Here is a 24,214-nt window from a genome sequence, read left to right as displayed (position 1 = left end):
AAGTACCCCAAGAATGCTAACTCAGAATAAACATTCGGCAGAACCCATCTCACTACAATTGCCGACGGTAATGCGTTGATCATTGAAGCAATAAAGCGACACAACGTAATGCCACCATCGAAATGAGTTATGTATGAAGCGTGTACTGCAGTGGGACTCCTCTTTGGCGCTTGCCTTAGAACACTTGGCGCCGTCTAGCGCCACCTAAGCCAATAAGCCTCCGAAGTGCACAGCGCGCCGGTGCGTCGAGAATGCTTAGCAAAGCGTAATGCGGAAACCGGGCTCCTTTCTCGCGCTTCTTTTGAACAGGCTGCGCCATGTAGTGGTGCTGTCGAGAAGTCGGTGCTTGGCCTCGGAAAGGAGAAGCATGGCGCGCCGTTGCTTCCGAATGCTGAGACTTGTTCCCTAGCTTTCAGCACACCCAGTAGCACACACTAAGTGACCCAAATTGCCGAGAGGTTCATTTAAGAGCCGCACATGTCCAGTACATTCAAGTGCAACTTGCTAAAGCGTTGATGCGACGGACGCTCATTGACGAAAGGGCCATGCCCAATGCATTTGTGTGGAAGCAGGCTAAACCATCTGGTTGCAGTGCTAGAGGCACTCTTATGACGGTAGTTCGATTCTGCTAATTACCGGATAAATTTAATGGACTTTTTCATCGTTGTCGAGCGGCACAATCCCAGAGTCACATACCTACTAATCCATGTTGACAGCAAAGGGGTCAGGGGTCCGTGCATTTTTGTTATGCGTGTGCGAAAATGCGGGCCGATCCTGGTGATAGTGCAGCAAGAGTCCATGCGCAATAACACATACCCTTGTTGACTGCGCATAGTGGGCTCCGGAACCTGTAACGCACTTTCTAACTACCCTTGTCACACGTGGGACCTATAGAAGTTCCAGGTACATGGGCCGACCCACGTCGGTCATGTATACGTTCCCACCGCCCGGCTTTTTAAGCGCTTGCCTATCTCGTTTTCTTTCCTTCCACTCTCCCGTGGTGGCGGTGCCGTCGAAATGTCACGCCTGTCTAGTTTCCTACAGCTCCTTGGGGCGGCAGTGCCGTCGACCACGCGAATATATGAAAACAGAGAAATACAAGTTGCCGTTCTTTATTTTTAATTTAACTTCCCTTCTGTCGTCGTAATTTGGTGGCCGCGTAGAGTCCGGGCTCCCGAGGAGCAACGCGGCGTTTGGTGCACGATCTTGATCGGCGGTGTTTGCCACCGGCGACGATTTCCTTCTCGTCTTTGTTCCTGCTGCCGCTGTTCGTAAGCGCGTTGCTCCTCAGTAGTCCGGACTATACGTGAATTTGATGAAATTAATATAATAATAACATAGGTTATACGAGAATGTGTGTGCGTGGCTTTCGTCACGATGACCACAGATCAAGACAATAAATGTGTTCGTACCTTTGTTCAAAATTCTTTGTCATCGTGTCGTGTGCTAAACAGCTTAGCCACCTTCACAGAGTGGGGTGACACACGATTTTTTCTTATTACGCTCACAAACAATTTTCCTACGTTCAGACAATTGCTCACGTCTTTATTTTTTAAATAAATAACGCGAGAGAAATTCTTTTTTTCTTGAATATCTTCACATAACCATTGCGTGCAGCTTAAATACCTATGTTAATGTAGGCTGGAACGTCTCACATCCGTAAGGTAATTATTGCTAATTTCTTATGAAAGTACTGTTGCTCACGGCATCAGTCAGTGCCACTCAGAGAATGGCTATTGCGATATTTATTATGTGTTTTGTGGACCGGGATGTTTGGTCGCTAATGCTTTATGTAGCCTTGTCATGTTTCAACCGCACTGCAGTATTTAACTTCTTTATTAAGTCATAAAGAAACGTAGTCACTTTTACCAATGTCGGTTTGGTTGGTTTTTTGGTAGAATATAGAATAGGGTCAGTAAGGCTAACTGCAAATGACAAGTGACGTACCATGCTTTTCGTAATACGGGTTATTCGTTTTGTCACCTCATTCTTCTTCTAGTGTATGGTTTCTGCGGCCTATGTCATAGTCTTCCAGCTAACGCTGTTGTTGAATAGTGCTGCAAGACCACGAATACGTAGAGGACTATACAACTAGCTTCAACCCTTGTGTGCATACTTGTATGCATCAATTGGATAGGAACCTCGTCGTCCTGGTCCTGCTGCACAGTTTTAGAATTATTGCGAAATATGAAACAACAAGCCAAAAGAAGCATCTCGTAGTACGCGATGACAATCCCGCTATTTGTAAAGAATAACGGCGTAATTCAGATAACTGAGGTGGACGAAAATATTTTCTGGCACTCTGCAAAAAAAAAAAAAAAAAAAAAAAAAAAAACGGACAACTGATCCCACTTAGTGAGATATTTTCCGAATTCTCGAAGTTTTTGGTGTGTTGGTCATAGCTTGGCGTGTAGATTATTACATTTCCGGGCGCGCTCCCACTGCAAAGTTGTCAATATTTATACTCATTGAGCGGTACACCAAAGAATCCTGTTCCTAAAGAAGTGCTTTTGCCACAGTCATAGCAGCAGTAATGTGATTAGGACTGCTTTTTATGTCAGTCAAATTTTGGTTGAGAGTATCTATCGAGTGAGTGGCATAGAGGCTATGTCACTCACGTTTATTTAAGACGAGAGAATCTGAAGGTGCTCATAATTTATCATGAACATTGTAAAAAGAAATCACCGCGGTAGTTCAATGCTTACGGCTTTGTGCTGCTCAGCACGAGGTCGTGAGCTCAATTCCCGACCAAGGCGGCCAAGTATTATTTAAAGACAGAATGTAAAAACTATCGTATACTGTGCTTTTGGGGTCATTAAAGAACCCCAGGTGGCCAAAAGTATTCAGGGGCACTACAATAAGTCCTCCCCCACAACCATGTGTGTAGTTAGGGCACGCTGAACTTCGTAATTTTGTAACATTCATGAATACTTCTCAAGCCTGTTGTGTGGGTAGTTTCTTGAACATTTGTGTAAAGGCACTCACAAATATCTCGCTATATTTCCCAATTCAGCTGTTAAATGGAACAGAAAGGCTGGCGGCACTATATCGGACGAACTGGTCATTAATTATGGATGAAACAAGGTGCTGGACCTCAATAAAAAATGGAACCGATGATGTTGGATTTCGACATTCGTTGAGATATCAGCTGTTAACCAACGTAAGTATCTATTAGAATTAGCTTCGCTCGTAAGATACGGCATTACCGATTTACCTAAATGATTAGCTATCTCTTTCTATACATAAATTTTCAAAAGCATTACTTTGATCGGGGTTGTTGTTTGTGGTATCAGGGAAAAAACAGAGAGAGATCCATAGCACACAAAGTAATAAGGTACACTTTAGTCCCCTTTCTGACCTACTAGCAACAGAAATAGTTATACATGAAAAGCTATCCGTGATATACCGCTTGTTTCATTAACGCCACTATGCTACTCACAATTTGCTCTATGAATCTGAAACGATCCCCACTTCTTATTTTTTCCGGTCTAAATTCTTGCCTAATTAAAGTAGAAAGGAGAACCACTTGTAAAAAGGTGAATAGCAATACTGAACGCTTTATGGGAATCATCGGTTCGCCACGATGCAGTAAATCTGTGTGTTGAAAATTTGTTACTTTGTGAGTGCATTAACTCAATCACGGCGAGCAGTTGTTAGTCGGCACTTTCTGACTGCATTTATATTCCTCTGAAAAAAAAAACTACACTGAAAGAATGTTATTCTTATTCACACATTGTTTTCTATTTCAGGAAATTAGACTTACATCAAATTGGATCAGAAGGTAGGTATTGGCACAAATAAAAATGTATATACTGTTTTTTACACAAAAATACATTAAACTACAAAGCGAAGCGTCGATAGCTAGAAAAGAAATCACTATTTCTTGACAATTGCTTTTTTTCTGGGACATTGGGTTCGTATCCTTGTTTGCGTGGCGTTTTCTCATCAGTCACGATGTCTGATCATACGTCTGTCATTTGCACAGACGTTTATAGAAAGATACGTCCGTACGTTGGCGTTTTTAACGATTTGGCGGATCCATAAGGAGAAACGTTTCCTCCATAAAGCCGCTTTCCGCGAGCTTGACGCTACCTGCAGTGGCTGGAATACGAAAGGAACTGTGCTTTCTACACGCACACCTAGCTGTCATCACATGTACTAGGTGTGATTCTGCACCAGATATGGAGAATCTAGTTGCTGAAGATCACTTCGATGGCAGTCAGAGTCAACTTAGCTGAGCTCGCTTTTATAACGGAAAATACGACTAAAAGTGACATGAGTGTCAAACATATACAGATAGTAGATTGACTAGAGAGTCCGTAAGGTACACAAGAATTGTGGCAGCCGTTTTGTAGCGGTAGAGCGCCTGCTGCGGCTGCGGGAGGTCTTGGGTTCAATTCCCTCTGAGGCAGGGTACCGACTGGCTTGTTCCAAATGAGCACAATCGTTTCCCGGCCAAGTGTACAAGCTCGGCACAGGTGTCGGCGCCCTTAAAATTCCGTCAATACCCTCGCGAGAACTTCCACGGTATACTATCATGTTGATGGCTTTTACGGGTACCTTGACTAGTTAAGGACCGCACAAAGAGCGATGGAACGAAAAATCTTAGGACTTACGTTAAGAGACAGGAAGAGAGCGGTGTGGATCAGAGAACAAACGGGGATAGCCGATATTCTAGTTGACATTAAGCGGAAGAAATTGAGCTGGGCAGGCCATGTAATGCGTAGGATAGATAAGCAGTGGACCATTAGGGTTACAAAATGGATACCAAAAGAAGGGAAGCGCAGTCGAGGTTGGCAGAAAACCAGATGGGATAATGAAGTTAGGAAATTTGCAGGCGCAAGTTGGAATACGCTAGCGCAAGACAGGGGTAATTGGAGATCGCAGGGAAAGGACTTCGTCCTGCAGTAAACATAAAATATAGGCTGATGATGATAATGATGATGAATAATTAAGACAGAAAGAAAAGAGAGAGAACTGAAGAGAGAAAGGATAAAATTAGTCAAAAAGAAACAGGCCAAGCTCGACTCCGTAAGGATAAAAGCAGACCAATTTAGGTTGGTGCTGGCAAACAAATATGTAGCTTTACAACAGGAAGATGAAGACAACATAGAGTTAATAAATGAAACCGTAACTAGGCTGATCTCAGAAGCAACAATTGAAGTGGGAGGTAAGACTCCAAGGAAACCAGACGCTAAGCTCTCCCAAGTAACAAAGTACCTAATAAAGAAATGACAAAACATGAAATTGTCAAACTCAAGAGATAAGAAGAATTCGCTGAACTATCAAAACTGATCAACAAGAAGAAAGTACGGGGTATTTGAAATTATAACGTGGAGAACATCGAAAAAGCAGTAAAATATGGACGCAGCATGAAATCAGTGAGAACAATACTTCGCATTGGACAAGGCAAGATTGTGCACTGAAATATAAACAGGGTGTTATCATCAGCAATTTTGACGACACAGTAAAAGCTGAGGAAGAATTTTATACTGATGTGCAGCCACGCTACTTTCATTCGAAGTAGCGATGAAGCGGATACAGAGGCTCCTTCTATAACTAGCGATGAAGTCAGAAGGCGCTTGCAAGACCTGACCAGGAAAAAGCTGCAGGAGAAGGAATAACAGTCGATTTGATCAAAGCTGGAGGAGATATCATGCTTGAAAATCTTACGGCCCTTTATACGCAATGTCTCGCGACTTCAAGTGTAGCAGAGAGCTGAAAAATGTCAGCATTACACTAATTCATAAGAAGGGAGACGTTAAAGAATTTGAGAATTATAGACCCACTAGCTTGCTTTGAGTATTGTATCAAGTATTCACCAAGATAATTTCTAATAGTATCATGGCAACACTTGACTTCAATCAACCAAGAGAACAAGCTGGCTTCAAAGGTCTATTCTACGACATGTTCTATCCATGTCATCAATCAGGTAATCGAGAAATCTGCGGAGGACAATCAAATCTCTATATGGCTTTCATAGAATATGAAAAGGCATTTGATTCAGTAGAGACGCCAGCAGTCATAGAGGCATTGCGTAATCAAGGAGTACTGGAGGAATACGTGTATTTGTTGGCAAATATCTTCAAAGATTCCACAGCTACATTAGTTCTACAAGAAAAGTAGAAAGTTACCTATCGAGATAGGGGTCAGACAAGGAGACACAATCTCTCCAATGCAATTCACTGCATGCTTGGAAGAAGTGTTCAAGCTCTTAGAGTGGGAAGGCTTAGGAGTGAGGATCAACGGGGAATATATCAGTAACCTTCGGTTTGCAGATCACATTGTCCTGCTCAGCGACACAACGTATTGATTGAGACACAACAAATGATTGAGGACTTTAACCGAGAAAGTATAAGAGTGGGGCTGAATATTATTATGCAGAAGAGAAAGATAATGTTCAATAGCCGGGCAAGGGAACAGGAATTCAGGATCGCCACTCCGCCTCTAGAGTCTTAAAGGAGTACGTTTATCTAGCTCAAAAACCCACAGGGGACCCTGTTCATTGGAAGGAAACTTACAGAATAAATATGGTTGGAGTGCATACGGCAAGCATTGCCAAATTTTGACTGGGAGCTTACCACTGTCGTGGAAGACAAACGTGCACAATCATTGCATTCTACCAGTCTAACATATGGGGCAGAAACTTGGAGGTTAACAAAGAAGCTCGAGAACGAGTTAAGGACCACAAAAAGAGCGATGGCACGAAAAATGTTAGGCCTAACGTTAAGAGACAGGAAGAGAGCGCTGTGGATCAGAGAGCAAACGGGGATAGCCGATATTCTATTTGACATTAAGGAGAAAAAAGAGCTGGGCAAGCCATGTAATGCGCAGGATGGATAACCGGTGGACCATTACAATTACAGAAAGGATACCAAGAGAAGGGAAACGCAATCGAGGAGGTCAGAAACCTAGGTGGGGCGATAAAGTTAGGATATTTGCAGGCGCAAGTTCGAATCAGCTAGCGCAAGACAGGGGTAATTGCAGATCGCAGGGAGATGCCTTCGTATTTCAGTGGACGTAGATATAGGCTGATGATGATGATGATGAATGAATCAATTTTCCTTCATCAAGAGATATTGACGTCTACGCTACGCAGATGGCCCATCACCAAACTTAGGTTAGGGGTGGACCCACTGACGTTTGGGGGGTATGCTTATGCATACTTTGACAACTCCAGTGAAGTTATTGTAATCTTTTTTTATCGATGGATGTATCATTTTCCGTGAGGATGCGCCGCGAAAATTCCGGACCAATAAAGCGCAAACAGATTTTCTGTAAAATAACCACATGATTCCTCTAGCGTAATCAGTCTTACAGAAAGGTCATCTTGGTTTTAAGGCAGCAGCCAAAAGTTTAGGGCTGCAGGTCACTCGGTCCTCCTTTCGAAAAGCTATAAAGAATCAGGAAACCAACGCGCCGAGAAATTTAGCAGGAGCAGATATTCCTGACTATTTTCTATAGACGCTACATTGATTTTGAACTTTCAAGATAGTTTTTTGAATTGCTACGCGGTGGTCTTCAAAGTGGCTTGTCTCCACTTTTGAAACAGTAGCCCCATCAATGGCTGAATGAGGTAAACCGAGAGTTCGTGCAGTTTCGACCGAGTTCCGTCCTTAATTTGAACTGCCGATGCCAGTAGGTGATGACTTCATACGCTGGGTCGTATGTCCTATACGCCGTCGTTATTTCTTTGAAAATTTGTGGGGGTATGTTGCCTTTAAGATTCACAAGGTTATTACCAGCCAAATATACTTTGTCTCCACGCAGCCACCTTCCTAATTCTTCAGACTGCTAATAATACAGGTATTAGCAAAGAGCTGAGTATTGTTCTCTATCCGATAAAGATGGATGTATAGCACTGTGTGAAATTTATTTATTGCATGCCAAAGTGATGTGACTCATTGGAATCTTTATTGGACAACCCTCGAATCGTGCCATCGTCATCAACTACCTCGTTGATATGGTCGCCCCATGTTGATGATGATGCTAATTTACATTTATGGTACACACCAACAGCACGTGATAGGCCAGGAAGCTGCCGGTACATTTAAACTAAATAAGAGGTAATGAACAAATAGAAACCATTATTAGATATCCCATATTGCGTAGGAGTGGTGCGCGGGAGCCCATGAGCATGCCACTCTCATTTACGCTGGTATCGTCTGCTCTCTCTTATCCATGCCGCCTGCTACACGAACTTTTCAGTCAACGGTTATTGTACGAACTGCATCATGGAGACATCCGGTCGAATCCACCATTTGGGACTGTTGTATGGACTGCTCCGCAGGACGACATTGCATTGAAATTCGCTCTCGATCAGCCATCAGAATAGGATATGCACGCTCCCAATCTGTCATTGCAACTAACTTGCCCCCCCCCCCCCCCAAACAACAAAAAAATTGTGGGGAGCTTGCATTCATTGTGAAAGGCCGGAGTAAACAGCGGAGCCGCTGTTTGACCTAGCTTCTTCAAGGTTTTACTAGGTTTGGCCAAGTTTTGCTAGGAAATGGAAAGTGCTGCCAGGCACGGTATTCCTAATCGGCTCGCGGCCGACGCGCAGATTCTAGCTTGGCCGAGCGACGCGCTTCACGAAGCGTGAATTCTTCTTCGGGTATCCGGATCTGCTTTGGTCGTCTCATGTCAAGACTATATGTAGTATGTACTCACCAAAGAGTCGAGGAGAGTTATGCCGCCGTCGCGGCGCCTCCGAGCTTTATCTCCCCGGCTACGCCTCAGCCAAACTGCGCATCCACACTTGCCACGGCGTGGCTGGTCGAAGCCTGCTTAGCCGCCGCCAGAGCTAGGCGCCGGCAGCCGTCACGGACACCGCGCATTCGGCGCGAACCCAGGGAAATGCGGACGGTGTCGGCAGCAGCTCTCCGCGTTGCCTCGTTGTTGCTGCTACAATTTCTATCTCTCTCTCATTTTCTTTTTCACTCTCCGTAGCATAGCGCGCGCCGCACGCATGCTCTCATTCCTTCTCCTTAACCTCCCCTGTCAAGGCAACATGTGCACGGCACGGGAAGGAGGCGAAGCACACGCCGCTCCGTGATGTGGTTGCTAGGCAACGCGCGAAGCCGTCGTCGCCAGGCGCAGTTTTTTGTTCGCACTACGCGGCCTAACCAAGAGCTTAAACAGCTCCGCTGTTAAAAACATTGACTCGCCATTGCGGCACTGCGAAAGTGGACGTCCAGCAAAGCTGTTGCACAACTACCACTACAACTATCTGAGGGGGGTATGCAATGCTTTATTGATTGTTCAGATACTTTTTTTGAGTTCTTTTCATTACTGTAACGTCTGCTGTTCTTTGTGATGTGTATGCAATGCTTTATTCATTGTTTGGATACTTGTTTTGAGTTTTTTTATTCATTGAAACGTCTGCTGTTCTTGTGATGTGAAGCGGTGTCCGCAGGCGCACCAGAGGCTTTTGGTATTTGTCCTGGCGTTGGCACCTCGTTCACGGCGTTTGTGACAGGGGGACTACGGAATAATTTGAACCACCTGAGATCCTTTACCGTGCACCTAAATCTAAGTACGCGGGTTTTTCCTGCATTTCGCCACCATCGAAATGCGGTCGCCGTTGCCGAGATTCTACCCTCGACCTCGTGCTTAGCACACCAACACCATAACCACTAAACAATCACGGAGGGTATGAACACGTGTACTACGTGACAATATTATCGTGGAATTCCAGGGCCTCGGTAATTTCAGCGTGGAAGTCGCTGCGGACCCATCAATTTTCTCATTTGGGGAAAACAAGCAAGACTATCTTGACCTCGAGCTCATCGAGGATGACTTGCAGCTTGCAGGGCGCATCCGTTGAGAAGCATGCAAGACCGCAGTGGCAACGGTGATGAGATGGGGACGCCTCGAAGAACGCGTCGCTGTGGTCGTAGCCTCTTCATTGCAGGGTTATAAGGGCAGTATTTTCGGTGATTCCACGCCAACAAAATATGTGGAAAAGGATGTTATTAGACATCCGTAGGCTACCATGAGACGGTGCGATTGGTTTATTAGAAGCCAGTGTTCTCTTGGCCCGTGCGTGCAATTTTGTTAGTGGCTCCCCGTCGTCTTCGTTTTTTTTTTTTTTTTTTTTTGGGGGAACACAGTGGAAATAACGCTCTTCTTTGTTACACGACTGACTACGTGTCTTTGTGAGCATGCCATATTTATCGCGCTAGTAGTGTCATTTTCAGACTTACAGCCCTTGTCTGCCCAGTGATTTCATATCTGGCCTACTAAATTATGTAATGCTGCGGGTTTTTACACACAACAATGCGCTCAATCGTTTTATTCTAGAGGAGCGGGCGAATGTAGTGTTTTTTTATCTCGCTTTTTCTACATCCGAAATCCTCGACATCTGTTTTTACTTCTCTAAAAAATGTTTCTCATATCATCAGTCATCGCACTTTTATTTTCCAGGCGTTTAACTGGCTTCTACTACGTAGGGCGACAGCAGGGTAATGCGACGGTTGTCCTGAAAGCTTTCGGTAAGGAATATCACCGTTATATGTGCTATTTGCTGCAACCAACATGATAAAAACAATAATAATAATGTAAAGGGTTTATCAGAACTGGGAGAAGCACAGCGGCTACAGTCAAATAAGGACACAGCTTTCAAGCACGAGCGCTATTGCCGAGAAATAGCGCTGGACCCACTAGCGTCTAGTCCCACTGGAGCCGGAACCACTAGCGTCTCTCTTCGCTACAATTACCCCGGTCCGAAGGCGGTTCAACTGGTTCGATGATATAGTTCACGGGAGATGCGCGTTCGATGATGTCGTAAGGGCCTTCATACTTCGGGAGTAGTTTCGATGAGAGGCCAGGGGTGGTGAACGGGACAGAGAGCCACACAAGCGCATCAGGAAGCAAGGTGACCGCGGAAGTAGAGTCGCCGCGAGTGCTCTTCGGGTGCTCTTGCTCGTTGGAAGTAAAGGCACGTGCGAGGTTGCGGCCTTCTTCAGCATGCCTTGCTGTGGCAGAAATAGGCGAGCCCTCGGAAGCACCCGGCCGGTAAGGTAAAATGGTGTCGATTGTGTGCGGCGGGTGCCGACCGTACAGTAAAATGGCGAAAAGCCAGTGGTGCTCTGAGTAGCGGTGTTGTACGCGTAGGTAGCGAAGGTCAGAATGGTGTCCCAATTCGTGTGGTCGGAGGCGACGTACATTAAAAGCATGTCGCCGAGCGTGCTGTTGAAGCGTTCTCAGGCCAATGGTTTGGGGGTGGTACGCCGTAGTTGTGCGTTGAATAACATGGCACTATTTAAGATTGGCTCTGTGTGAGGTGATCTACTGCCACGATGACCCAGCGGTTACCAGCCGACGTCAAGGAAAGTGGCTCATACAAATCAATTTCAACGCGCCCGAACGGCCGGGTAGGGCAGGGTAGAGGCTGCAGACCAGCTGGCGATAGCTGGGATGAATATTTCCTGCGCTGGCAGTCGGGGCAGGACCGAACGAACTGTTGAACATATTTGTACATTCCTCGCCAGTAGTAGCGCTGTCGAAGGCGCTGGTAGGTTTTGAAAACTTCCGAGTGTGCGCACTGTGGATCCGCGTGAAAGGATGCGCAGATTTCGGAGCGCAGACTGCGAGGAACTACTAACAACCACTAGCGGCCGTCTGCGGTATAACTGCGTCGGTGAAGCAGGTTGTCGCGAACCGCGAAATGGCGAGCCTGACGACCCAACGTGCGAGTGGTTGACTGTGGTGATGGGTCAGCAAGCAAGTCTATAATCGAGACAATCCGCAGGTCCTCGCGCTACTCGGAATCGAAAGTCTCAAGGTCGACTAAAGAAGCAGCGAGCTGGGATAGTGAGGAGCAGGCATTGTTTTCAGGGAAGGGAGAGGGTGATAGGGTGTCGGCGTCAGAATGTTGGTGTCCGTTTCGGTACAGCATGCGGTTATCGTAGTCTTGCAGGCAAAGTCCAGCGAGCAAAACGACCTGAAGGATCCTTCAACGATGACAGCCAACATAGTGCCATGGTGGTCGTGACGACATCAATTGGGCGGCCATAAAAATAAGGCCGGAACTTAGTAAGAATGCAGATGATGGCCAGACATTCTTTTTCCGTGACAGTGTAATTGGTCTCGGCTTTCGCAAGGGTGCGACTTGCATAGGCCACGACATGTTCAGGAAAGCCAGGTTTGCGCTGCGCAAGGACAGTGTCGAGGCCAACACCGCTGCCATCTGTGTCTACCTCTCAGGGGCCTTCGGTCGTAGTGGCGCAAAATTGGTGGAGTCGTCAGCAAACCACGCAGATTTGCGAACGCCTCCTCGCACTCTGACGACCACAAATGAAGGGGTCCGTTGGTTCTTAGGAGCTTCGTCAGAGGTGATATATGGCGGCGAAATTCCGAATGAAGCGTTGGAAGTAGGAACACAAATCTACAAATCTTTGCAGTTCTTTGATGGACGTAGGTTTACGGAATTCGGTGACGGCACGAAGCTTGGCTGGATCGGGCAGAATTCCATCCTTGGAAACAGCGTAAACGAGTATCGTCAACTGCCGCGCTGCAAAACGGCACTTTAAATTTAGTTGTATGCCGGCGTTTCTCAAACACGTCAAAACATGCCGGAGACGTTGAAGGTGGGTGGAGAAGTCTAGAGCAAAAACAATTACGTCATCAATGTAGTACAAGCACGTGTGCCATTTCAAGCCGCGCAGAACGGTAGCCATTATGCATCAAACGTTGCTGGCTCATTACAAAGTCCAAACGGCATGACGTTAAATTCGTATAAGCCATCGGGCGTGATAAAGGCTGTCTTCGGTTGATCGTCATCTGCGATAGGTACTTGCCAATACCCTGAGCGCAGATCGAGAGATGAAAGAAATTCTGCTTCTTGTAGGCTGTCAATAGCGTCGTCCATTCGCCGAAGCGGGCAAAAGTCCTTACGAGTGATCTTGGTGAAGCGCCGTTAGTCCACACACAACCGTACAGAACCGTGTTTTTTCGTAACAAGGGCGACGGGAGATGCCCATGCACTGTGGGAAGGTCGGATCACTTCGCGGCGGAGCATATCGGCCACTTGTTGGTTAATCACGCAACGTTCTGTAGCCGATACACGATATGGGCGTTGCCGCAATGGCGATTGGGAGCCTGTATTCATAAGGTGTGTAACAGTTGACGTCCGGCCCAGGGAAGGTTGCCCGACGTCGAAAGAAGTACGAAATTTTTGTAAGATGCACAGAAGTTGTGATCGCTTGCCCGGTGTAAGGTCATCGGCAATAAAAGAATCGAACACATCTATGGGCAATGGGCCAGACGTAGAAATCGTGCCGAGCGTACTGTAACGTGCACAGTATGCGTCTTCGGGAACGCCCGTAATTTCTTACGTCTTCGATAGCTTCGATACTGCCCAGACATTCTCCTCGGAGTACCATCGCAGGGTACGGGAACGGGTTACAATTAAATGTAGCATTAGAGCCCTGTGTGATGTTCACTGTCGCAAAAGGTAGCAGTAGACGTTTTCGAGTGGGAAATCGGCCAGACGGAGAAAATAGTGCGACGGCGTCGGAGAGGCTGCGTCAGTACATAGAGACAACTACTGACAGTTGGGAGGAACGGTGGTGTCGTGTCTCACGAGTAGTTTGTTCGGAAGAGAAGCATTGTCGGCGAGCGTCAAATCTGAGAGCGGTGACACTTCTAGTTCGGCCCGTATGGAATGAATGACGGCATTGTGGCGGGAAAGAAAATCCCAGCCGAGGATAACGTCATGGGAGCACGACGAAATTACAATAAATACGATGGCGCATACAACGTCCTCAATCACAACACGAGCTGTGCACGCCGCTAACGGGTGAATACGCTGTTGCCTGCTGTGCGGAGTGACAGTCCAGTAAGGGACACCGTGAGTTTCCGAATCAAGAGACAAAAGTTTTGCGTCCATAACTGATACGGCGGCGCCGGTGTCCACGAGTGCAGATGTGTGAACACCGTCAACAAACACGTCTATCACATTCGTCGGGCTGCCCTGAGGACTTTCGCGTTTCGCCGGCGTCGCAGCCCTTGCCTCGTGGACTGCGACAACTAGTTTTCCACTTCCCGAGCTACGGGACGAGTCCGCATCGGTGATAGCGAACGTCGGCGTGGAGAAGGTGCGCGACGGGCACTGGGCGTTGGGCGGAGCATAGGTGACGATGCCGAAGGGTCGTAGTAATATGGGCGGGGAGAACCTACCATACGACGTGGCGCAAATGCAGCGCTAGGCGACGTCACACGATTACAGTAGCGTGCGACCTGACCTCCGTAGCCGCACGCAAAACGGATAAGCCGTTTGTCATATGTACGCCACCGATTCGCTGTGGTGGGCCTTGTCCATGTAGGAGGACGCGTTGTGCGGGGCGGCTGGTGATATGGTTGTGTGGTGGGCTGTGGTCGGGGCACAATCGAGACGTCGGCGTAAGTGAGAGGCCCTCCTTGAGGTAAGGGGTGGGGCCTGGCGACGAGTTCCGCGTAGCTGAGTGGTGCAGCCGGAGGGGTCTGTTAGGGCCGGACGACAACTTCCGCGTAGCGGAGAGGTGCCGCCACAGGAACATGTTGGTGGCGCTCAGGCAAAATCTCAGGCAAAGCGCTCAGGCAGCGCAGCGATGTCGCTGCGGAGCGGGGCCTCAAAACGTGACGTTGGCTCTTGGACCGGTTGCGGTTGTACAAAGGCCGTTAAGGAGAGCTGGCGTGCTGTTTCCTCGCGCACGAAAGCCTTCATTTCCGCCATCAATGCTGACTGTTCAGAAATGGCCGTCAAGCCAGCGAGGTGTTCGTCGCGTGATGTAGGGCGACGGGTCAACGACCACTGCCTGCATGGTCGAAGGTACGGTGTAGGATTGAAGTTCCAGGTTTCAGGTTGTGAGGGCGCAGCATGCTCCACCAATTATAAAGGGTTTATTAAAACTCGGAGCAGCGCAGCGGCGACAGTCAAGCGAGGACATAGCTTTCAAACACGAGCGCCGTTGCCGAGCAAGAGCGCTGGACCGACTAGCATCTGGTTCCACTAGAGCCGGACCCACTAGCGTCTCTCAGCTACAATAATCGTAATAGAAAGAAGAAGTAGAAGACGAAGTGAAATTTATTTGCCTCAATAGAACTTTGATGAAGGGGGTGAGATTAAACGGACTATTCACTTGACTAGGTTCTCACCTCTTGTACATTATCACAAACCGTGTAGAACAGAACAAATTGAAACGCTAATACTAACTACTTATTCAATATATTACGGGTAGCAAAATGACCTGAAAACTTACCCATATGTAGGTACTCCTCGAGTATGGAGAACACGATGCATGGTAAAGGAACCATGCGTTTACGTTCATAGTGCTACACACTATACTAATTTCAAAACAAGGGAGTAATGGCGCCACCCTGTTCGTGAGAGTTAATAGGTAACAGATTTTTTCGACAAATGTTTGAATTTTGACCGCTTTGGTTCCGTCAAAGCTTGATGTTGGCCACAGTGTTAGGTTCGCACATAAAAACTGTTTATTTGATGACGCCAGGCTCTGGAAAATGTGTAAATTCTTGACGCGATAACGTTAAGGGCCCCGTGTCGCCGAAAATCCGGCGTGGGCGTGGATGTCGGCGTCCGTGGCAGAGAAAATTATCCCGAACCACCCCGAACACGCAGGCCCTCCAGGTGGCGCAAGGTGTTAGTGAACAAAAACTGAATTTCTCAGAATGAAATCCGTCCGAAAAATGGCAAAGTAAGCCTTAATCACAACCTACAGACATGGAGGCGTCGGACTGTAATTTGAATGTATGAGAAAACATAATTCTGTCACCAGAAAACTCAAACACAGACGCCTTTTCCAGCATTTACACCATAGCACCAACGGCGCACTCGGGTAGGCTACTTGCGAAAATCTTATCCAGGTGGTGCTCGCATCCTCGGCAAGTCAAATGGGGACTTAGCCTGCCTAATGCGTTTCGGACACGCGCGCGCGTCGGGGCAATTGGAAACAATTAATAAAATAATAAAAAAAAGGTCTTAGTCCGTTCACATTTTAATTTAAGACGACTTATATTGCCGCTGGAAAAACGTATTCCCAGCATTACATTTCTGTTTAACAGTGAAGCTGACTTTAAGGATATCAGTGTAAGGTTGTTCTTTGTAAGCTGGCTTCCCACGTTCGGTGTTGCAGTGAAGCCTTCTCAAAGAAAAATGCGATGTGAACAGGGCTCGATAATGCTATCGCGTTGCACTCTTAAAGGCGAAGCTTAAGCGTCCTCCAATTTTTGTTTCTAATATAAGCAACCCTACCTAAATATGTGCTTATAAGCCTAATTCTTGCTGTGGCATATGCGGTATAAAAAGCAATAACAATAAATATATGTACAATAGCTTTCCTGAGTAGATATATTTATTTTTCTAACATAGATACTAGATACCTGATTGAAGATTTTAATCTTGTCAAAGCATGAATACATTTGTTATTTGGAATCCTCGTGCCACGATCTGGACAAATCGTTTCTAGTCATATTAAAGTTGAACAAATCAGCTCGTTTTATAATGTTTGTGTACAAGGAGCAAGCCCCCATGTCCGCCATAGAGCAGGCTCACTGACTTGGACAATTGGCTATCAGACGCTCTGTTGATCCATTACTTAGTTTCCCTAAAGCGTAAAATTTATGGAGTTTTGTTGGGTCCTGATGCACCTAACGCAGCCGAGCCGGGCATCCTACCCACTCGGCTATGACTGGTTAATAAGCTTTTCAAGAAGGATAACTCTCATAAAACGTTTCTCCCAGTTTCAAGCAGAACTTTAGAATTGGCTATGTAATCTAGTTGCTATTTTTGATCATGACTATGCTGGTAGTGGTACTAAATGACATATATCCACCTATCGAACGTTTGCACCTCAGCAGCATCTGAAGAGCACTTGCTTGCAATTTTTGCCATTTTGTGTTTCTCGACATTTTGTTACTCATTTATCTCATTCTATGTATGGATTCGCTGTTAAATAATGTATTTTAAGACAGTGCTGATGAATAAAAGAATTTGTAAGGTAGTCGAATGGAGCCTAGTCCCATCTATTGAACCGGCATGGGTATGGCGGATGACAAATTGTAGCCACAACGCTTGGCACGCCTTTTTGACTGCATCGGACACAAAAATGCTTCACAAATGTTTGTATGCCGTATATACGTAGAAGCACATCTCCCAAATACATGTTACTGAAACGCAGGGCTATCATGTTTGTGGTCCAGTCTGAAAATGTAAAGAAAATTTTGAACATAGTTAATGTTCATACTGCGAGAAATTTCTGCCCTTAACCTGGGAAGGAACTTTCACGACTTCACCAAATCCTTTCTGGTAAACCGCAAGGCGCACATCAGGCTAGGAACGGTTTCGGGAGGTCCATACGAGCTGGGAAACCGTGGCACCCCGCAGGGCTCGGTCCTCTCCTCGCTACTGTTCAACATAGCCATGCACAGGCTTTCCGCTCGCCTCGCCGAGATTCAGAACGTGGGACACGCCATTTACGCGGATGACATTTCGATCTGGGTGCCGGGAGAGGATCAATGGCCACGATTGAACACTGATTACAGAACGCGCTAGAACCCATCGAGGGATTCCTCTCCGGCACGGGGCTCGATCTCTCCCCGTCCAAATCGGAACTCTTGCTGTACAGACAATCTAGGTAGGGAGTCAGAAACCTCGAGCCTCTGGAAAGTCTTCTGATAGTTATCAAAGCCAAAACCGGACAGCCAATACCGAGGGTAGACTTGGTCAAAATTCTAGGTCTGCTCATCGACGCCAAGGGTTGCAACGCGACGGCTCTCAATAAGCTCTATGGTCAGGCTGGAAACGTCATCAGAATGATCACCAGCATCTCCAATGGAAGAGGCGGGCTCACCGGCTGGCGCGCGATTTCACGGCCCGCGCAGCCGTCAATGGCCCTCCTCGTAACGAGGCTAGCTTCCAGAAAGACTCATTCTGCACCTTTCACGAGGTCATCTCACACTACCGCTTGGAAAGGAGGTGGTTCTCTCCTCCTCACCGAAAACTAAATAAAGCACAAGCTAACACGCTCAGAATGTAACAAACCCGCAAGTACCCCACTCCGCGGTCCCTTAGCAGGATAGACCCACACTTCCCGCAGTCGTGCCCCAAATGCGGAGCCGACTCATGCTCTTTCGATCACATGCTGTGGCTGTGCCCAGCCATAGAAAACTCTATACTTGCCACAAAAAAAACTGTGGGAGGAGTTCCTAAGAAGCGACCACCTCCACATCCAACACCAAGCAGTCCAGAGGGCCCACGACATCGCAACGGGTTTTCGCCTCCCAGTGCCATCGTGAGCGGAGCCACCGACTTGACCTGAGGGAGCCTTCGGCTCCCCCTGTCCAGTTTCTCAGGACCAATAGAAGTTCTTGTCACTGTCATAGTCAATGTTCCCTAAATAACGCCACTTGTTTAAGACTTCGTTATAAAACGCCTGTGGAAAATACAGGGTTTATACTGCTAAAAAGACGAAAGGACAGCGCACAAGAAGCAAGTTTGATTTAAAACGGATCAATTAAATCGAGACCATTGCCTATAGCATTTCGACCTAGTATAGGACTAACAATCTCTTCTGGTGAAGTGAATATTAAAAAAAGCACAGGTGGATTAGGTAAGGCTGGGTATGAAAATAATTCATTAAATGTGTTGGCTACAGCTGTAGGATAAGCTAGAATGCCAGTGTGGTCCGCAAATTTAGTTACTAGAGTGCCCGGATGATCAAGCTTTACAAATTATTTATTTACATTCCATGTTTTTTGCAATCGTTGCCATTCTGAAGCAGTTTTTTTGTCATTAGTTTCTTTGGCTACACCATCACCATAGTGAATCTATTTGTAGTTATTTGAACGCGCCGTAACAAATTCAGATCAAACACACTCTATATTAGCGATATCGCGTTTTCATCAACATTTCTATGGTACCTAACTAAATGTTCATCCAATTGACAACACGCGGCAAATCTTGTTTTGCTTTTGTGTATGCATGTACTTTATTGCATGCTTGTTACTAATGATCCGAGACGCATTTTTCGACATATTCGTTGTTCTAGATGAACAATGGCGTATGCACCCAGCAAGCGGGAACTTTTCGATCCTTTACGCCGATAACAAATGTTTTGCCCTGAAGAAGAAGGAAGGACCACCAGGTAAGTCTGCACAGTCGGTTTGGTTGTATCAATAGAATGACTTACTTCCTACTCTATGACGGCAACTGTGCTCTTTTTTTTGTTTGTAGAGTAAATATTTCATGAGGTTTCTTTTCGTGTCGGACACACTAGGCAACTGTCATGAAGTTTACACATCCGCAAAACGGCACACAAGCCAGAACAAAGTGCGTCGACGACGCCACTCGACAGCAAATGCGTCGTCGATAACGCTGCATTAAAACACGAACACCTTGTTGAAATCACAAACATTCACAAACCAAACCACGATATGCTGCGATTTAACGGCCCTGACCGGTTGATACGGCTGCTCCGCAGATTGCTGTCCTCGATGTTGAAATAAACGTTGTTGAAACACGCCGCATCACTCGCATAACATGTGAATACCAGCCGTCACCATCCATGCGATCACGATTACCGTGAAGCACCGTGCCGAGGAGCCACAGACCAACGTTGCCTGAGACGACAAAACGGTAGACGACAATGTAAACATAATGGCCGCCATGACGTTTATCCGGCTCTTGCAAAGGTTCCGGTGCCTCTATCATGACAAAATGACATCATTTTCCCGTGTTCGGCTGTCAAAATGTTACCAGTCTAGAAACGTTGGGCTGTCAGTATGTGAGCACTGCATGAATATTTTCCTTGCGGACGTTTGATGTGGTAGTTTAGTCATATTTACGCTTTGCCGAGAGAAAATGTGCCCTTTTTTGTGCACATCAGCGATCGCTAAGCCCCTGGGCCTGTATAACGCTGCTAGCTAGCTGTATCTTTCGTGCGGTGCGGCGTTGTTGGTCATCGCAGTTCTGTCTATTCGCGCTTTCTTTGTTCCCGGCTCAATAGCAGCCTCTGGTACTCTCGCCGATCTCGCAGCGGTTCATAGTGCACGGAAGAATGTGTTGAAAGTTGTGCTGTAGTTCATCCGCAATTTAACTGTTTTTGTGCCGGAAGGACCGTTCGTGCAGTCGATGCCGCCAGACCTCACATGCAGGAGCGTTTGCCGAGTATGTCTCGAAAGGTAAGTCCGGCGTTTGGCGCATTTTTATAGTTCGTGTAGTGTGCCTTGTTAGGCGGAGCACAAGATGATTAGTACAGCGACAAAAATGATAAAAGTGCTTTCCTAATGTTCGTTATTAATGCCGTGGTACACAATTAGCGAAACGTTTTATGAAAATTACCCTCAAACAACTATAGGATGCTGCCAAGAGCTTCATCTATTGTTTCTTTGCTTTCTGTTATGAAATACACTAGCGCCGAGTATCGTTTAGTCTGAACGCGCACAAAAATTGATGCCGCGAGTGTCACGGCTCCTGTACGTAATTTCTCAGCAAGAAATCGTATATGTATTTCTAGAAGTACGGTGATGTGTTGTCTTCACAGCTAACATCTGCGCGAGACGGCACCGGATTGCTTTGTCTGACTCATGAGCACATTTTAGCTTGTATGCAAATTTTTCTGCTTATAGATTGTCAAGACAACCTGTGTTTCTTGTGTTGAGTGTTCTGTATGTCTTCGTGCATATGACAGGTTAAATAACTCCCGTGATGTAAGAATGAGATATTTGCACAACCACGTAGCTGGCTGAGGTCTTTTCACAATTTAACGCGGTGTTGTTAAATCACAAGTTTGCAGTTTTAGCAGTGATTGCAATCAACTGAACATTTCTTACTGTTTAGGGATGTCACGATTTCGTCAGACGGAGGCATCTCTACACCACATGGGAGCCTGTGGCAAAATGCAGTCTGAGCAGCCCGACAAGGAATCTGATCTGCTTGCTTTGACAAGGTGTGTACAAAACGGTCACTGCCACTTATGAGTTCTAGGTTCTGTTGGTATAATTCGTACTTGCCATCAGTCCTGAATCTCTTGGTGAGATTTACGAATTTGGACTCGTTCTACAATTTTGCTATTGTTGCATTGAGTTATGAGAATGAAATTCTATTGGGAATATGTTGTAAGAATCTTGAAAAATGGGGTGGTATGAGATTGCAAAATTGCATGTAAAACAATAAATTATGATGGCACTTGTGCTGCTTTATTAGCAATGCAAAATCCCTAACGAGTGTACCAGAGGGGCACTTCCTTAATACCGGTGTCACACATACACTTCTGATCGCTACCAAGCCCGATTCAGATCAAAATTAGCTACTGCAATTGGCTTCCTCGCGCAGCTTGCGCAAAAGAGCCAATCACAAGCGAGAAATTTGATCCGGATTGGGCTTGATCGCGATGAAAAGTCGACTGTATGACACCCGTATTACACGAGTTTATTGAGATAAGTTCGTAAAGCCGGCTAAATCGGCAACAGCAAAAGCACACTGGTCTAAAAACAATGTTGTCAGTTTCTGTTGTTCAAAATTAATGGTTAATAATGTGTCTATTGAAAAATGTAGGCGCTGAGAGAAAACTTTAAGAAAATACATGCTGACTTTCCAACACAGGATTGTGTGTAAGATTTTTGGAAAACATAAAGTTCACAGGATGGCAGGTTTGGCATAACGTAGAACACTTTTGCTTTAGATGACATATTCTTAACTTCCAGTTTCGACATACCATTCAAGTACTACTTGAACTGTATATCTTAAAATATCGCCTACCTTCAGTTTAATCAATATACCTAAGTAGCCTCCTCTGAATTAAGTATAATTGGGGGCTTGAGTAGATATGCATGATATGCTACATACTGACTGTATAGTGACGTATTTTTTTAAGGAACTGTGTTTTGAGGCACACATATCTTTTTATGTCTTCTTATGAGTTGCCCGACGAAAGCAGAAGGGCATTGCAAGTTATTGCAAATATTACTGCACATAATTCCTTACATACATGCCTGCACAGATTCTGTGTTGCTAGATTTATTTCTCTAAGTATTCAAAAATCACGTATTACACTTTTTTTTTCTTTTTTTTTTGGGGGGGGGGGGGGCTGTGCATTGATTCCCATTCCTAAAGGGACGTTGAAAAAAAAAAACCGCGAAAGGTGGCTTGAAAGTGTTTGAATTTTCTATTTGTTCTCTTATTTTTTTTCTAGAGCACTACCAGCATGGAAACGTTTCTACTCACTTTTATAAGCTAGCTGCCAAATAAGAAACCACAGTGTGAAAGAGTATTTATTTCTTTTTTTACTTGTTTTATGCTATGTTCTTTATTTGGCTCACAATGTTCTTCCTACCACCTTATGCAGTACTCCAGCTGGAGCCTATGAGGTACGTTTATAAATGAATAAGTAAATTCCTGAAGCTTGCAACAAACCACGAAGCATAACATTTAAATGCAATCAGTTCATAATACATCCCTAGAGCAGCATAGCATCAAGCTTGAAGCTAATCTCTGATGTCCCATAAAGTGCAGGTTTGATAATGTGGTATCACAAACTGCTGGTTACGCATGTCAGTCAGCCTAGTGTAGCCTCTGGTTGCAGGTGAGAGTGTAACCAAAAGCTGGGTATGGGCTTTGCCCTTCTGCATATGACATGGGAGAGAGCTTGAACTCTTCTGTTGCTTTTCTTATAGTTGGGACCATCTCTCTCACCTTCTCCTTATTATTCTGTCAACTTGCTAATTTGCACTTCTACAAGCTAAGTTATGATGCTGACTGCTGAACTTGGATGATGTGCGTTTCAATAGTTAGTGGGACACTCAAAACCGTGCTGTACTTTGTGTGCATTTCAAATGGTCAATTTGAAATATGCGATTGTCTGACATTCTCAGGGAAACAAGGTTTTTGTTCTGAATAAGGCATAGGCTGCTTCCCGAAAGAGTACCAGAAACAATACTTTCTCACCTAACAAAAGTGTTTAGGCACGCCGTGCTCAGGCCATGCTGACCTACAATAATTAGATCGTAATGTGCTATATCGACCGTTACACATTCTTAAAAGTGGCAGACAAAAGTCATAATGCACTTGAATTTCACTGTTAAAATGTGTGTGGCTACTTCACATTTAGCCTTAGCCCCTTTGGTGCAGACACCATTATTGCAAAAGGGACGTATGTCATTAGCAAGCTTTTGGGATAAGTACAGACTGAATAAGCACTTGTCAAGATTTTGAGTAGTACTATAACGTGAGACCCGCCCAAGGTGTGATTTTATTTAAATTTTTTTCATTTAGACCATGAAGTCACTTTTCTCTTAAGCCTGTGCAGATACGTCACGCTAGGCGAGTGCCATTCATTTCTCCCTTTACAGTGAATCCTGTTTTTCAGTTTCATGTTGCGTGGCATACAAAGGCACTTTAAGCAAGGGCAAAAATAAGTGGTTTGAATGTGTACAAAATGACTCCAGACACGTAGCTCACCGAATAAACTTACGCATTTGGCTTTAAAGGAATACTAAAGGGAGACACTGAACTAGTTTAGACGCATCATGTATTCTTTCTTTTTGTGTTAGTTTTGTGATGAGAGGTTATTTATTGCAAAAAGGAAATGAAGGTCAAAGTGGAATTTCCTGCCAAATTTTGCGGCGAAACGTCGTACGTTGGGGGACATCATGCATTCCAGAATATTTTCGTATATATTGGCTGTTGCGGTTCAGTACACTTGCTCAAAAATTGCTAAGTTCAGTTCCTGCCTCTTTTAGAATGCCAAAAATTTAGAATGAGAATTTTTGCCAAAAACAAATTAACTAGGCCTTAGCAGACAGCCAGCAGGTGTGGGAACTTTATTGTGGCTTCACCACCTGTATATCGTTCTTCTGTATTTGCTAGCTTATGAAGCCCATACTTTTGGGTAACTGCAGTTTTTCTGGGTTTGGGGAAGAGTAATTCAATAATGCAGCTCAAATAATTATTTTTCCTTTAAGTGTCCCATTGAAGTTTTGTCTTATTTATGTGGCATGAGACAACACTGCCCGAAAGTTATCTTGCATGTCAGCAGTTTGTGTTGCCATGTAATCACCAGTATTGTCTTCGAGGTGCTCAGAGATGTCACTGCACTTACTCCTCATTTCCCAAGTCCCCAAGAAGCCATAAAGAGGATCTGTTTGAAATGTCCTGCAATAAGTTATATCATACTGTATTCATTGGGGCTCTGTTAAATGCTTGCAGTAGAAAAGC

The 24,214-nt window shown here is 45.5% G+C and overlaps 1 protein-coding gene across 1 annotated transcript in view; it reads left to right on the top strand.

The window, feature by feature from the left end:
• Positions 1–24,214, top strand: part of LOC119452587 (uncharacterized) — a 149,983-nt gene that overhangs the window by 100,640 nt on the left and 25,129 nt on the right. Inside the window, exons 4-7 of the mRNA XM_049668468.1 lie at positions 3,014–3,160; positions 3,750–3,781; positions 10,426–10,493; positions 19,050–19,145. Coding sequence (XP_049524425.1) covers positions 3,014–3,160; positions 3,750–3,781; positions 10,426–10,493; positions 19,050–19,145 — 343 coding nt within the window. The remainder of the gene's footprint in view (positions 1–3,013; positions 3,161–3,749; positions 3,782–10,425; positions 10,494–19,049; positions 19,146–24,214) is intronic.

The sequence above is a fragment of the Dermacentor silvarum genome, chromosome 5 (assembly GCF_013339745.2).
Source record: "Dermacentor silvarum isolate Dsil-2018 chromosome 5, BIME_Dsil_1.4, whole genome shotgun sequence".
Classification (NCBI taxonomy): domain Eukaryota; kingdom Metazoa; phylum Arthropoda; class Arachnida; order Ixodida; family Ixodidae; genus Dermacentor; species Dermacentor silvarum.
This window is presented reverse-complemented; position numbering and strand designations above follow the sequence as displayed.